The sequence below is a fragment of the Xenopus laevis genome, chromosome 9_10L (genome assembly GCF_017654675.1).
Source record: "Xenopus laevis strain J_2021 chromosome 9_10L, Xenopus_laevis_v10.1, whole genome shotgun sequence".
NCBI classification, from domain to species: Eukaryota; Metazoa; Chordata; class Amphibia; order Anura; family Pipidae; genus Xenopus; species Xenopus laevis.
The window spans coordinates 129,385,334-129,401,626 of NC_054387.1; the positions used below are offsets into that span (position 1 = coordinate 129,385,334).

The following is a 16,293-nucleotide window of genomic DNA, read 5'->3' on the forward strand; positions in this document are numbered from 1 at the left end:
CATAGGATACAACATTTTTCAGATTACAGGTACAGGATCTATTTTAGGGCGGCTTTTTTTTACTTAGAGTCCTATTTACCCAAACAATTCTTATTATTTTGACATATTTCCTTATTCTCTTTAATAACAAAACAGTGGGGGTCATTTATTAATGCTGGGCAAATTTGCCCATGGGCAGTAACCCATGGCAACCAATCAAATTGCTGCATCCATTGTTCTACTTGCAGCTGGCTTTAAAAAGCTAATCACTGATTGGTTGCTATAGGTAATATATGTGATAAATATGCCCCAGTATCTTGATGATTACTGAATTGCATTTTTAGGGCAAAGACAAATGTAAAAAGCTGGCTCCCAATGGCGTCAAAGTGTTCAGGAGAATATAATAGATCCCATTCCTGTATTTGCACAAACAGTAGTTTATGTATTTTCTGAAAAAAAGTGGAAAAAGGTCTAGAATTTTTTTACAAAGTTAGTAAATCTCCTAACACTGAAGAAACATTATAGTATAAGGCATTTGTTAACTCTGCTGACTTCTGGCAGTTATTGTTGTTATTATTGACTCGGTGGTTGATTCTTATCCCTTTCGTGCACGTATTTCAGAAGAAATTTTTTGCGTTGTGCTCTCTCCTTTTTTGGGTTCCTCTGGTCTTTCATACAAAAGTTCACGTCTTTCAGAGCTTTATGGATCAGTTCCAGGAACAGTGTGTGTCTCCCACGTGTTTTAAAATGGTCCTCGTCTGTATAATTCTCCACTGCCAGTATCTCCTCTGCCCCCATGCCTTCAAATATATTGCGCAGCTTGGCAATATCACCACTGGTCTTGTTTGTGAGGACAATGATGGGAAATATTCCTGCGGGAAAGTGAGGAAAGGTTTGTGCACTTGTAGATAATGGGAAACCCTTAATTCTTGTAGCATTAGAACTTTCATCATAGAGAGTAAAAAGGTTCATATTTAAGAGGACATCAACATTTTACCACAATTAAATTTTTCTGCTCAGAAACGAATTAAAATTTTGTTTTAAAAACATGAGTGTTCAAGATTTAGCAAAAAATTAAAAAAAAAACATGGCATCTCAAAGCTTTCAATTTGAGTTTTTCAAATTATTTGAGAGTTTGTAGGCCGATTGAAATTGGCGAGTAGAAAATTAATTTGAAATATTTGAGTTTTAATTCAATTTCAAGTTTTTTCATATATTAGGGGCAGACTTTAAATTTTGAGCTATTTTTTGTGTACTTAGACAAGGGAATAGTCCAAATTCGATTCAAATTTGAAACAAACTCAGATATCGCAAAATATATCATGTATTGTCTCCTTAAAAATTAGTTTTAGCCTATGAGGGACCTAGAACCTATCTGGAGTCCAAATCGAAGGTTTTTTTGGGAAAAACTTAGATTCTAATTTGATCAAATGCACAATTACTTCGATACTTTGATACAATTCTAATTTGGCCGAATACGGAGCTATTCGATCGAAAACTGACCTATTCGGCCAAGAAAAACTTCAACTTAATTTCGGTTGGACTTTTTCAAATTCAAAATTCAAAAATACGCCCCTTAATGTTTCAATAAATAAGCAAACATTCAAGTTTAGTAAAATTTCAAGCTTTGAAATTGGAAAAAACCTCCACAAATATGAATCCTGATAAATAAGCCTTCCCATATCCCATGGTAAAACATATGGTACCAGATTTAAATTTAGACTAAAAATGATTGTTGCCTTGAAAAATGACACCTTTATAAACATCAGAATCTAAAAAAATATATCACTCCCATTGGCTTCCACAGAAGCTCACCAGGTTTTCACTTTCAAAGGTTTTTTTTTTTAAAATTTTCTTGAAAACTGAATTAAAAAACTAAAAACATGTTTTTTCATTGAGATTATCTCAGATTGAGGGAAAACATTAAAGGTCTTGTTCTCCTTTAAATCAACCTTTAGTATGATGTAGAAAGTTATACTCTAAAACAATTTGTAATTAGTTCTAATTTTTTTGTTATTTAGCTCTCCAATTTGCAATTTCAGCAATCTGGTTGCTAGGTCCCAATGACCCTTATAACCATGCATTGATTTAAATATGAGACTGGAATATTACTAGAACAGAGCCTGAATAGAATGATGAGTAATAAAAAGAGTCAGAAAAAAAAGGAAAATAATTCAAAAACTAAAAAATGAAGGCCAATTGAAAAGTTGCTTAGATTTGCTTGATAGAATATATTATAAGATTGTTTCTGGGCTGGATGGAATATTTTCTCTGTACTCTTTAGTCAACAGTTGAAACCCAGAAAAATGAAGGGAGAGTGTTACTGTACCATGATAGTGATTTAATAAAAAGTACCTGTAAGGTCTCGGCAGTTTTTAAGAAAAGGTTTAATTTCTTCTATTTCTGCGGCAGTTATTTCTTTCCTGACACTGGGTGGAAAAAAGAGTAAAACATGATTAATGATTCAATATTTTTTTTAATTATTGTGATATGCAAATTGCATGTGTAGCTATGATAAAAAGAACATATTTAAAAGTTTTTGAGTTTTTGGCATTCGGACTTTAATAAATAACCACCTAAGCATTCTCTGCCCAATGGTACACATGCTTATTGACCTACAACAATAATAGTTACTGGTTCCATAATAGATTAAAGGCTCCTGGGCAAGGTCCACAATGCAACTCACCCTAAGTTGGATCTGTAACTGTCTGGCTTGTACCCCTAAAATGGAGTCATGTTTGCATGAGGAGTGGCAAATAGGCATAAGATGATAATTCTGTTCTTGTACACAATGTCTTACACCCAAAGAAAGAACACACAGGTGTGTAAGCTGCTCTGGAACCCTATGACCCAGTCTATTACTGATTCTAGTATGGCACTGGATTATTGTATTAGAATATGCTTTTGTGTAACTCTGTACTCACTATAACATAGTAGTTTAGGTTTATATAAAGACACAATTCCATTAGTTTGAACATCTACTGGAAATCTACTAGATGATCAAGAGAAAGACAAAATACCCCATTTAAAGGGGTTGTTCACCTTTGAGTTGACTTTTAGGGGCAGATTTATCAAGGGTCGAAGCGAAAATTCTAATTTTTATTTTGAAATTGGAATTTTCAATTTTTTTGTGAAATAGGGAATAAGGGAATAGTTAAAATTCGATTGGAGTTTTTAAAAAAAATTGAATAAATTTTTTGAAATTTATCATGTACTTGCCCGTTAAGAATTTGAATTAGACTATTGCCACCTTAAACCTGACAAATTGCTGGTTTAGCCTATGTGGGACGTCCTGGGATCATTTTGGAGTTGTTTGCTGCCTTTCTGAAAATCAAGGGTTTTTTTCGGAGAAAAAACTCGTCTTGAATTTGATTCGAATCCGATTCAAGTTTGTGAGTAGAGCCCATTCACCCGAGTTTGAAAAATGGTCGAATTTCGATTTACAAACTCCCATGAACTCTAAATGTGACCCTAGATAAATCTGCCCCTTAGTGTGATGTAGAGTTTGATATTCTGAGACAATTTGCAATTGATTTTCGTTTTCTATTATTTGAGGTTTCTGAGTTAATTAGCTTTTTATTCAGCAGCTCTCCAGTTTTCAGCCATCTGGTTGCTAGGGTCCAAATTCCCCTTTAATTACCTGCACAGCTTTGTATCACACAGATACAAGCTCTGTCATTCAAGAGTAATGAAAATCTAATAGGACATGTGAAATGTCGAAGATCATCTCTATTGGGACAGTATAGAGTTATAAGCCACTGTGTAACTTTAACGTGTGTCTGAAGTATACAAAAACTCTTCTCACCTGTAGACAAATATTGGAACAATGAAATCTGTAAAATTTGGATCCACGTCATCATCCTCCACACGGAACATCATGTCCTCATAATTCTTGTTCCATTCTACTCTCTGTTCCAGTGGCACAAAGTTACCTGAAATATTAGTGAAATGATGAATATTTTGGGAGGTCAACCAGAGATTTACCCTCACGGCATATCCTCTCCTAAGGTTTAAATTGGTTCATGGTTCATTTGTTTTTGTGCCTATGATTACGTATCTCTAGATACCAAAAGTGTTAGGACATTTGTTTTTAAAGATTGAATTTTATCCGAATTGTTGTGTCGCAGGAGTGCGTGCTCATTTCAGGATTTCCTTGCACCTCACCCTAAGCTATGGGTTTGGGGTGCTGCACCCGGGCCACCCATCCTCATCTATATATTGTTTTATTAAATGTGTCAAGAAGGCTGACGCCTCTAGAGACAGACCTGGGACTTTGCACCCAGGTCAATTTTTATACTGGGTGAGCTTCGGTTTTCTATTAAAATTGCTGAGTATTTAACACTTGGATAGAGACGCGGGTTTTTCTTGTTTGAGGTCAACCAGGGACTTTGAGTTTGTACACTACCAATATTATGTGTTTTATTATGTGTTTTATTGCAACACAAAGAACAACAGCTACTTATAATCTTATATAAACTAGACAATAACAGACACATAATACTTTCCTTTCAAATAGGTTGCTTTATTTCCCTCTCTAAATTACACTAAGCACATAAATAACAAAATTGATCCATAAAAGAAAAACTAAACCCCCCTCCTAAAGAGAGTCCCCATCTAATAGACCCCTATTTGCCTCCCTCCCCACATTGTTCATTATTTAGAAAAGTGTCAGAGAAAGTTGCACAGACCTCTCCATGCAGAGTAGCACAGTGGAGCTCACAGGCACAATATAAACTGGAGCACATGCGCTCTAGGTCCTTTCTGAGAGATTCCACCTGGGCTGGCAGGGAGAACTAGATTGGAACCTAAGCTAAATAGGACCTAGTAAGTGTAACAATATACTCTGTCATAGGTTACCCTGTGTGTGATAGATAGGAGTAGAGTTATGTAGCACACAACCTGAGCTTTATCAAAGATATAAAGTAAGGATTAGAATCGTAGGAGCATTACCACAGAGTAGGTTCCACTTGAGGAGAATCCTGAAAGCTGAGTTGAAATAGTACACTCCTAGATGATTGACCCCTGATGGAGTGAACCTGTATTTTTTAGTGTCTCTCAAACAATTGTATGTGAATCCAATCAATAAAAATGTATGGTTACGTTCAAGAACCACTGGTACAGTTCTACTACACCCAGCCTCAAATGTATTTTATTGATAAAGTTGATGGTCCATGGAGCAACAGGTGCCTCCATTTAACTATAACCTTACACTAGCAATAGCAGTCATATCACACTTATAGGAGTTGTGAGTTAGACAAGCAAGCTTAGCAAGAGCAGCTTCCCCTCCAACAAAGAGTAGTAGTGTGAAGGTAGAACTCCCTGTTGGCACTTGCCAAGGGAGCACAGATAAGAAGGAGCACAGGGTTTCTTCCCTGAGAGGCTTCCACTTCCACATTTCAATAAGCTGTCTCTCTACTGGTGAGAATATTTCTTCCCACCCTTACTGCTTCCTATGTGTAATGATGATCCTCTGTAGCACTAGTGCCTTATACAGTATATTCTCATTTATATTTTAGCTTACTAAACCTTTCTCTACCACCTTGTGAGGGCCCAACTGAGAGAGGGTCACAGCGTAACCATGTCCTACATAGTTACATAGTTAAATCGGTTTGAAAAAAGACAAAGTCCATCAAGTTCAACCCCTCCAAAAGAAAACCCAGCCTCATACAGCCCCTACTTTCACATAAATGATATATACCCATATCTATACTAACTATAGAGTTTAGTATCACAATAGCCTTTGATATTATGTCTGTCCAAAAAATCATCCAAGTCCCTCTTATAGTCATTAACTGAATCAGCATCACAACATCACCCGGCAGTGCATTCCACAACCTCACTGTCCTGACTGTGAAGAACCCCCTACGTTGCTTCAAATGAAAGTTCTTTTCTTCTAGTCTGAAGGGGAGGCCTCTGGTACGGTGATCCACTTTATGGGTAAAAAGGTCCCCTGCTATTTGTCTATAATGTCCTCTAATGTACTTGTAAAGTGTAATCATGTCCCCTCGCAAGCGCCTTTTTTCCAGAGAAAACAACCCCAACCTTGACAGTCTCCCTCATAATTTAACTCTTCCCTCCCTCTAACCAGTTTAGTTGCACTTAGTCTCTGCACTCTCTCCAGCTCATTTATATCCCTCTTAAGGACAGGAGTCCAAAACTGCCCCCATACTCCAGATGAGGCCTCACCAGGGACCTATAAAGAGACATAATTATGTTTTCATCCCTTGAGTTAATGCCCTTTTTTATACAAGACAGAACTTTATTTGCTTTAGTAGCCACAGAATGACACTGCCCAGAATTAGACAACTTGTTATCTACAAAGACCCCTAGATCCTTCTCATTTAAGGAAACTCCTAACATTTAGTGTATAACTTACTGTAGTAAAAGACTGGAAATCATGTGACCTCCTCCTGTTACTCCTTACAGGAATATATAACCAAAAATCCCCAGTCTTGAAACACTAAAAAGCAGCAGTTCAGGTACATGTTTTATTATATCTAAGTCTGAAATAAGGATTAGCCCAAACTTCAAAGCACAATAGAGGTATGGGACCTATTATCCAGAATGCTTGGGACCTTGGATTTACCAGATCTTTCCATAATTTGGATCACCATAATTTTAGTCTACCAAACCCACGAGAAGTGTTTTGTCTCCAATGAGGATTGAGTATATCCTAGCTGGGATCAAGTACAAAGTACTGTTTTATTATTACAGAGAAAAACACAGTCATTTTTAAAAATTTGAATTATTTGCCTAAAATGGAAACGATGGTACTGTATATGGCCCTCTTGTAATTTGGAGCTTTCTGGATAATGGGTTTCCAGATAACGGATCCCATACCTATACAGACAACAGTCACACAAGAATCTCAAAGTAACTTACACAGCTGAGCGTAGATTTCCGCCATCTCAAAGGCATTTATCATGGCACATCCTCTATTATCCACCATTATGATTGTCCCTGTAAGGGGATAGGTCTTTCTTTCCATGGTCAGGCCACCGTCATTGGCTGCAGCCTCCGCATGCTTTTTGAACTCTGTATCCAGCAGAGCATATTTACAGGAGTTGATGAGAGAAGACTTGCCGTGCCCCAGGAACCCAAAGACTTGAAGGAGAATGCGATTGTAGCCCTGGTTCCCCAGTGGGCATTCATTAAGGCTGAATGATCGGATATATTCTCTAAGCTGATCCACATCCATCGTTTCTGATTCTCTCTTGTACTTTCACTTTGTTTGCTTTATACCGAGGCAAGATATTTCACAATAAGTTTGTACTTGTCGGCAAGTGGGAATTACCCAGTGATAGATCTGCTGATTCCTCAGGCTCGGTTACACCCAGAAACTGGCAGTTTATCTCAGGAATAAGTTCCCAGAAGCTGCATTAAACATTAGCTCAATGAAGCAAGTGAAAGTGAAAGTAGGAAATACTCTGACTTCTTCAATTGCCTTTGTCTTTTGGCAGGAACATGTCCCTCCTGTGTCATGTTTTAACATTCTTTCCTTTCCCATAAATGCTCCTTTTATAATAAATAACCAAAGCGCCAAAAGCTGTGCTGCACCTCCCGGCTGTTTTATTATCTTCCAGAAAACTCACTGGGTGTAACTAATTCCCAGGCAAAGTTCAGCTTGTGCAACATTAACAGGAAAGTCCATAGACATTCACTTTTATAATCTTCTAAATGGGCGTAATCTGAGCAACTGTAGAAATAGGTTGAAATACAATAGGAGCAACAATTCCTGAGTAAAACTCTTATATACAGGAGGTTAGCTTTGTTGCTGTTGTGGCTGTTGCATTCAATTGGTTGACAGTCCCGCTTTTGACAGTCATGGCTTTTTACTAAAATGTCCCGACTTTCTCTTTCATCTCCTGCACTGAATAGCCAGAAAAAGATACAAAGTTTCTAACTTATTTGGCTTTTGGCAGAAAGCCCAAAACAGCCACCAGGTGCATAAAGATACTTTTGTAACAATTTTGAGATAAGCAAATAAGTCATTGTAACAATTAAGATAAAAATGTCTCTTGGGAGAAGTTAGACTCAGAGCTTAAGGGTTAGGGCACACCTGGAGATTCAGGGAAATTAAGTCACCGGCGACTAATCGCCTCTTCCTTGGGGCAACTAATCTCCCCAAATTGCTTCCCCGTGTCTTCCGTCAGCTTTAATAAAAAAAAACGCCTGTGCCAATGCACTCGTGCGGAAACTTCGGGCGACTTCGGAAATCGAAGCACCACGAGTGCATTGGCTCAGGTGTTTTTTCATTAAAGCTGGCGGAAGACAGGGGGAAGCAGTTCGGGGAGATTAGGCGCCCCCAAGGAAGAGGCAATTAGTTGCCGGCCGACTAAATCTCCCTGAATCTCCAGGTATGCCCTTAGCCTAAAGGGCAATTTACCTTCATTAGCAAAAATGTAACAACTGAAGAAAAAAAAAACAGAAATGTGTTCAAACTTTCATAACCTACCAAATTTAGCAAAATGAACATGGTAATTAGGGGGTGTGGCTACAAAATAGGCATGGTCCAAAGATTTTTGACGAGCTACGCGCAGCAACGCGCAGCAACGCGCAGCAACGCGCAGCAACTCTTTTTGTCCCTCTTTCTATTTCCAAAATGTTGGCAAATGTGCATATGGCATAGAGCAAATCATATGCGCTCAAACGGAAATCTCTGGTACAGGATTGGGGCTGGTTTGTGTATGGCTAGAGGGCTCAGAGTTTTATTGACACATTTAAAGGAAAGAGTCAAAGGGGTAGATTTACTAAAGGTCGAAGTGACTAACGCTGGCGACGATTCGTCAGCGTTACCGTTTTTAGGCATTTCGACAATTTACTAACGGACGCAGGTGTAACTAGCGAAAGGGACAGACGCTAGTGCTCATTCACACTCTATCGGCAGGTGAATTTTCGCTCTGGCAAATGGACGTTACTCCACAAATTCACTAAGATGCGGATTTTACTGAACGTTACCTCTTTCTCCAGACTTGCCTTCACCAGCTCAGACCAGGCGAAGCTCATTGGAGGGCATAGATCTTCCTTAATTTTTAGTGGAAGCATTTTCTAAGTCCCAAAAAACACTGGGGTCTTTTCCTTTTTTCAGAGTGATAGGCTGGAAACCGTAAATTTTTTTCTGTGGTAACCGGGTTCTCCTCTACATTTCCTAACATATGAAACATAAACTATACAGTGGGCTCATGTGTAGGGCAATATAACGACTCTATTTTATTTATTAAAGTTTCCTGTAATGGAATGTATTTGCTGCAACATATACGTCCTTTAAACTCTACAATTTCCCACCGTATGCAAATTAGCCTGAGCAAAGATCTCTAACGAAATTGCACTAGGCATAATTGCACTCTAGTCCATCTTCACTTTCAGCACCCTGGACGCAACTTAGCATTTTAGTAAATTAGCGTTGTCAGAACGAATTTTCACCTGGCGAAGTGTAGCAATGATTGCGAAGCCGTCGCTGGCGAATTTTCGCAGGTTAGTGAATCTGCTCCAAAATCATTGTTGTTGTGAGGTTACTTTGCCTCTTTTGTGACCCCAGTAGCTGCCCTAAAATCCCAGGTTAAAGTGTCTCTAAATAAAAATGCCAGCCTGGTATTGTTCCTTGAAGGTATAGTGTGCCATTGCCTCTTCTTCCAACAGTTGACACGACCCCCCCCCGACTTTACATATGCAGCACAATATAATTCAGGATAGGGGTTTCCCTAGAGAATAAGTAGTATTGGTATTGGTACATTAGGGTAGAATCATTAGCTATGTATGTCCTGTTTAGAAGTGGTTAGGATTCAATGCTCTGACAGGACTGTGTGAATCCTAGAGGATATATAAGGAAGAAGTCTAGTTTATAGGTTCTGACTCCAGTTATAGATGGGATATGTATCTAGAACCTTTGGTGGTTTAGGCCCCAACCATAGCCTAAGTAGGGGAGCCAATGAGTGAGTATAAGGAAATACAGGTCTTGTTCCATATGTTGGGTTGCTCTCGTGCCAATAGGCTGTTAGAGATATGCAGCCAAGTACCATTAAGCTTTATTTGCAATGGTAAATGAATCACCCACTAGCAGAGACACTCGTATATAAAATATACATTTGATATGATTAAGAGTAATCTCTTCTATTATTGAAGCTGCTTTAATAGAGGTGAATCCAGCATTCATTAATATAATATCAAGGTTAAGACTTGCTGTCATACAAAACATCGGGGTTAAATTCTTTAAGCAATATTGGGCAATAAAATGTGTCCCCAGCTCTCCATAGCCAATGGCATTAATATGCAAATTAATCCTCCAATGAGAATACAGACTGATCTGTGTAAATCTCTTGCAGTACAAATCAGTAGAAAGAGTGGAATTCCCCTCTGGTGGTCCCATTGTGTTTTAATGGCAACACAATCTCTGTTAAGCAGAAGTGCCAGAAATCAATCAGAATGCAGAAGTCATCCCATGACCATGAAGTTCAGTAACTGTCACTATTACTTGCACTCATATAACCAGGGCACACAAGGCTGCTAGGGGACATTATTAATGCCTGCTTAGGTACAGGCCTTGTATGTCTAACATTTGGAACATAACAAGTTCTGAATATTCCCTACACTGTATGGACCTGCTCTGAGATACATGCTGAATATAAGAAAGCAATGAAACCAGTGCACCACCAATAGTAACCTGGGCCAATGAAATCTGGGGAGTCACCTAAAACCATGAGATACACACATGTACATAAAGAAGCACAATGCACATATTTGATTTTTTTATTAAAAAAAAAAATCACCTTGGAGGAACAGGATGTTTTTGTTGCATCTACATGGTACATACATGTGCTTAAAGGACACGTGGCAAAGATATGCAAAGATATTATGGGTAATTAGATTAAACATCACCTATTTAGCGCTCATATGGATTCTCCAGTATCTGCTTTGAGGGAAATAGAGCCAGACAGACTCAGAATGAAAGTGAAAGAGCAGATGAAAGAATTTAAAGAACAAAAACAATTACACAACGTTTCCTTTTATAGGCTGAGAGGTTGACGAGAAAGTCTGAAAGCAATAAGTCCAGCAAAGCAATGGAATGCATGAAGGAACATATACAAATTATAGACACCCCCCCCCCTTAACTTTTAGATTCAGAACCAAAAATAAACAAAAAAAAAGGTGGGGACTTCAACCAAGAACAAAAAGAAACAAAAGAAATGTGTCTCTCCTTGCACAAGTCGGTTGCTTCCCACCAGCTACAGAGTAGTGCAGTGCTCACCCAACACTTGCCTAAACAAAGAAATCAATCCATACAGTTATTTTCCCTCTCTAGGCAGAGCCCCCGTGTTACACAATTTTTGTAATATATCCCTAGAATTTGCTACAGTCAACAATAAGTAACCCTGCAGTATACAAACAAACTTGTACAAAAATAACTTTACATGTACTTTGTATTTCCTCATTTGCTCTTCACTTCTCTACTCAAGGTGCCTGAGGTGCCTGTCCTGAACTGCTGCTCTCTGTCTCATTCTGGATATTTCCCTCTCCCAAAAAACTTGTGACTCTTTATCCCCCAACATACTCCTGTGACTGCCCCTCTGAAGGACCCACTGACTATTTCTAAACCTCAGGCTCCTTAGATGCTTGCTCTCCCAGACTCCACTGCCTTTTCTCCTCCTGCAAATTGCCCCTAATCTTTCTTCAGGTCCTCTTCATTGAGCATGAACAACTTAATCAAAAGAATTCAAGTGTCCCTTTTCTCCTCAACAGATCCATCAAAACTCCACATGATCTGTGCATAACTGTACCATGAGAATCAAATGTAATCTGGAGGGCACACAAGTCATTTAAATCACCACCATTGTTATTAACGAAACTGGACTACTTGTTTTGGTTGGACTTTCCTCAAAATGAACCAGAGGAACCAAATTACTTTAGATTTTTATACTACATGAACAGTTGAAGCCAAGTCCGTACCAGCCTTAGCTGTACGTGATTTTGTGGTGAGATTTCACTTGTTGAATTGCAACGTCCACAGTTAATGTGGGGGAATGTTCAAAACTTAAGAGACCCAAGGATCTTCCACAATTAAGGTGGCGGAATACTCCAAACTTAAGAGACCCATGGATCTTCCATAATTAAGGTGGGGGAATACTCCAAACTTAAGAGACCCAAGGATCTTCCATAATTAAGGTGAGGGATTGTTCCAAACGTAAGAGACCCAAGGAATATTGATTGTTTGGTAGTAGATATCAAGTGTTACCTACAAAGTTTGGGCCTTTTTCATATGAAAACATGTGTGTTTCTTTACAGTATTTATCCAATTCAACATACTTTCAGAATTGTCAAATAAGGACTGATATTGTTTTGTACCCATTTACTGTTAGATTCATATGTAAGCAGAAAGGGAATGCTCAAATTATTGTACCTTCCTGGCAGGTCTCAGTAGGGATTCCCTGTTTATTCATGTTAAGCACAAAACAAAAACTGTGGTACTGTGTTAGCCAGTAGCAAAAATAACAAATAAAAAAAACAAACAAATACAAACAGTATTGCAGAAGTGATACCTATATTGGCTAACAATAAAAATATATTGCTGGAATTGCATACAAAGTCAACGTATGGGGCTGGGTGAGAGCTCTATCCAAAATTCAAACCTTCCACTCTGGTCAGGTGGATAATACAAGCACTGTACTGAAGGTGCATGAGTCGGATTCTTCTTTGGATAGAGACAACTATATAAGAGAACTGTATAAAATATTCCTTTATTGATCAAACTTAGTTAAAAATCACAAGAGTCCGGATGAGCAGGGCAGGGGAGTGCATGGCTCAACGCGTTTCGTGACTACAAGGTCACTTCATCAGAAGCCAGATGCGCCCCCTGCTGACAACATATTTATACATATTAAATAATTAGTTAAAAACGCCAGATGATATCAATCAATCTAGTTAAAAAACATCGTAGTCACAATATCATAAATCCCAGTATACATTTTTGAAAACATGTCTAATCAGTATAATACTTTCTAATGGGACAATATAATATATTATAATATAGACCAAAGGAAATATATATATATATATATATATATATATATATATATATATATATATATATATATATGTATAAATATTTGGATGTACAACATTAATGCATTATATATAGTATAAATGAACAAATAAATAAAGTTACCTGTCAGGAATGGAGTTAGAAATAAGTAACTCCAAAGCACACGGAGAAAAAGCTGCTATCATAATACAATGAATGCTAGATAGATGGGAAAGGGAAGAAGAAGGAAACAACAAAATGAGAACGGAGAAAGAAAAAGGGAAAAAAGAGAAAAAAAAAGAATAAAGGAACTGCAAAAAAATATATATATATATGACAAAAAATATATATGGTGAAAAATATATGTATGTGTGTGAAAAATACTGTAGAACGTAAAAAAAATTTTTAGTCTGTAAAGCAATTAAGTTCCCATTCTCTATTTAAGCCTCTAGGTGTCACCGTGTCTAGAGTAAAGATCCAAAAGGCTTCTTTGAATAACCACTCTTACTCACACATCAACTTCTTGGATACAACCATCTACATCAAAAATGGAACCATACAAACATGCCCAAAAACCAACAGGCCGTCCTGCATATCTTACGTGGGACAGTTTTCATCCTCATCACATAAAAAAAATCTATTGTGTTTAGCCAGGCTCTGAGATACAACCGGATTGGCTCAAACCTTGATGACATCTCCATTCCTTAAGGAAAACGTTTGTATGAGTATATATGCTGTTATTTGTATTTTAACTGTGCTCCGAAAGCTTGCAATGTAGTTTTATTGTTAGCCAATATAGGTATGACTTCTGCAATATAAGTTTGTTTTTTTATTTGTTTTTTTCTGTTTATTCATGGAAATTTCCCTTTTAATGTGTGTAAAATCAGTCACTGTGCAAGCTATTGCTGCGTTCTATGTGATTTTGGTATAACTGTGATACAAACATTATGTAGCATTGTCTGATGAAGAAATGTCATTTTTACATACATATAGCAGCTAGACAATAAATGCTATCCAGTTACCACAAAAAAAAATTTTCTCTAAAATTCTGTAAAACACTGCTATGTATATTGGTGCAGTTTAGAAGTATAGTGTAGTTTAGAAGGATAGTCTCTTCAATTTAATGTGTCAGTCCAAATGGTGGAGCTGGCAAACTTGTTGGTTTTTAATTGGGTATAATTTTGCTTAATGTCACTGTACTCCAGATTGAAGGGTATTATGACTCACAATGTGGTATTGGGCCTGTCCATGCTCATCTCTTTACACACATAAGCAAAGACATAAAGAGAAGAGGTTTCAGGGACAATGGGGCTCAATTATAAAGGGGACATGGTCCTTTGTGCTCATTAATTATGCCTTAGGCACTAGACACAATAATAAGTGATGTTAAGACTGATGAAGGTCACAAGGAAGACCAAAGCACTCAACATTATGAATCCCTTGTAAAGTTTTGTTTTCTTATTTTCTGATGTACCATTTATCAATAATTTCAAATGATACAGCCATACTTGTTTACAATAGAAATAGTTTAGCTCACAAATGTTTTCCTTATGACTGATTAGTCTTTTGCATTGCTGACTCATACTTTAACATTGAAAACTCTTGTATGTCGGACTCTATAATCCCCCTTTTATAACTCTTTAACCCTCTGTTTGCTAGAAATCAATGTAAAACATTGAGGATGTTGCTGGCACTATATACAGTAAGTAAATGATGATGCTTTCTATACCCATTATCCCACCCTAGGAGCTTCCACAAGGGGTGAGCGCTTACACTTTTTATAGCAAAAGAATAAATAACTCATTTACATCTGTCCCATGCCAAGTCGATGTTCTAAGGTGCCCACAAAGCACTTTATATTCCCTCATTAATGAATCACTGTGTATTCAGAGTTACCTGGGCTTTAGTGTCTGTTTTAGGGAACTGGGAGCAGTTTTATCATGAATTGACAATGCAGTGCGTTATGCTTATGTAGGTTTTTTTGTGCCCATTCAGGGTTTATTTGTTTGTTTTTAATCATGCGCATTTCAAATGCGTCTTTGAAAACAAGGGGGTCGCTGTAAAAAGTATAAACATATTACATATTTATTTAAAGTCACTTGCCTTGACTGCCAATGGATATGGACTATACAGGCCAATGATCAACATTTTTTTATGTGCTACAAATTGTGCAACAATTTTTTGACAGGCTACAATTTTTTTTCAACCATTACAGTCCATGGGTGTCATTTTCGCTGCGAAACTTAGAGAAAAATGTCACTCATCACTAATCGCAATCGTATCTACTTCCTATGACACTACAGTCCTACTATAAAGCCTTGGGACCCTGCTCATAACTAACTACTGTAACCCCTTGTGTAGGGCCACAATCAAGCTGTCAATACCTTGTAAAGTTGTGAACTTTGTGATTTCCTCTCTACGTTTTGTTACAAATAATTAGTTAAATATCACACACATTACAGGGAGAACAGAAATGTTTGCAAGTGAAGTTCTTCACAAAATATATCTAAAAGCAATGAAATTGTCTAGTGTTTTGTACACTGTGATTTTGGTTTCAAGCTATGTCTTTGGGTGAATCTTGAAATGACATCTGAATCCATTTTTGAATCCAAACCAAAGCACTGATACACGTGCCATAAGTAAGGCCATTTAGTCATACAACAACCTTTTGTTGAACCACAAGAAGGAAGTGAATCAGTCTTAGGAGTTGTATTGTTTAAAGGGCTGTCAGTTCCTCTATGACCTCACCCAGAGTGATTTTATATTTCAGTACAGAGCTTTGTCCTGGGGTAATTAATTTAGGATGCATTGATTTAGTTGCTACTGACTGTTATATAACAATTATTATCATTTAGTGGAAGTGCACAACAATGAATGCAGTGTGTGAAAATGTAAGTAATTGTGTGAAATTATCTTGGGGTCTATAGTGACTAAGACTGCCATGAATAAAATATGTTTTCTTCTCTTATCTCTCTGGGTGTTTTGTTGTTTGCTGGGTATCTCATTCCCCCTAGTATTGCCTCCAGTGTCAATCATCTCTTCTAGAACCAGTTGTTCGCATAGGTGCTTGAAAACACAGACGGAACCCTTTTTTACACAATTATGTGAAGGGACAGTTTCACATTGGCTACAATACTAAGTTATTTTGTTGTCGATGGGGGGGGGTGAGATTTTCCTTAAGCAATCAAGCTCCCCAAGTGCCATTGCCCTGAAGTGCCATCAATATGGAGTAGACACACATTATAGTAACAATTATGTAACACTAGAGCTTCTACAAATCCAGAGCATGAAAAAAATAC

At 37.6% G+C, this 16,293-nt stretch overlaps 1 protein-coding gene across 1 annotated transcript; it reads right to left on the minus strand.

Annotated features, from left to right (window-relative positions):
- Positions 1-217: 217 nt before the first annotated feature.
- On the minus strand, positions 218-7,381 carry LOC108705462. Its single transcript, XM_018242341.2, has 4 exons — positions 6,862-7,381; positions 3,785-3,911; positions 2,335-2,408; positions 218-851 (listed from the first exon to the last, which is right to left on the minus strand). Exons 1-4 carry the CDS (start codon positions 7,175-7,177, stop codon positions 553-555), a joined length of 816 nt encoding a protein of 271 aa, XP_018097830.1. The 5' UTR covers positions 7,178-7,381; the 3' UTR covers positions 218-552.
- Positions 7,382-16,293: the final 8,912 nt, after the last annotated feature.

What these genes read in the sequence shown, in the direction of transcription:
- LOC108705462 (XM_018242341.2), bottom strand. Translation starts at nt 7,177, where the DNA reads ATGGATGTGGATCAGCTTAGAGAATATATCCGATCATTCAGCCTTAAT. An exon ending in GGAAATCTACGCTCAGCTGT is followed by an intron (nt 3,912 to 6,861) that starts GTAAGTTACTTT and finishes CTAATATTTCAG; the next exon opens with GTAACTTTGTGCCACTGGAA. An exon ending in GTTCCAATATTTGTCTACAG is followed by an intron (nt 2,409 to 3,784) that starts GTGAGAAGAGTT and finishes TTTTCCACCCAG; the next exon opens with TGTCAGGAAAGAAATAACTG.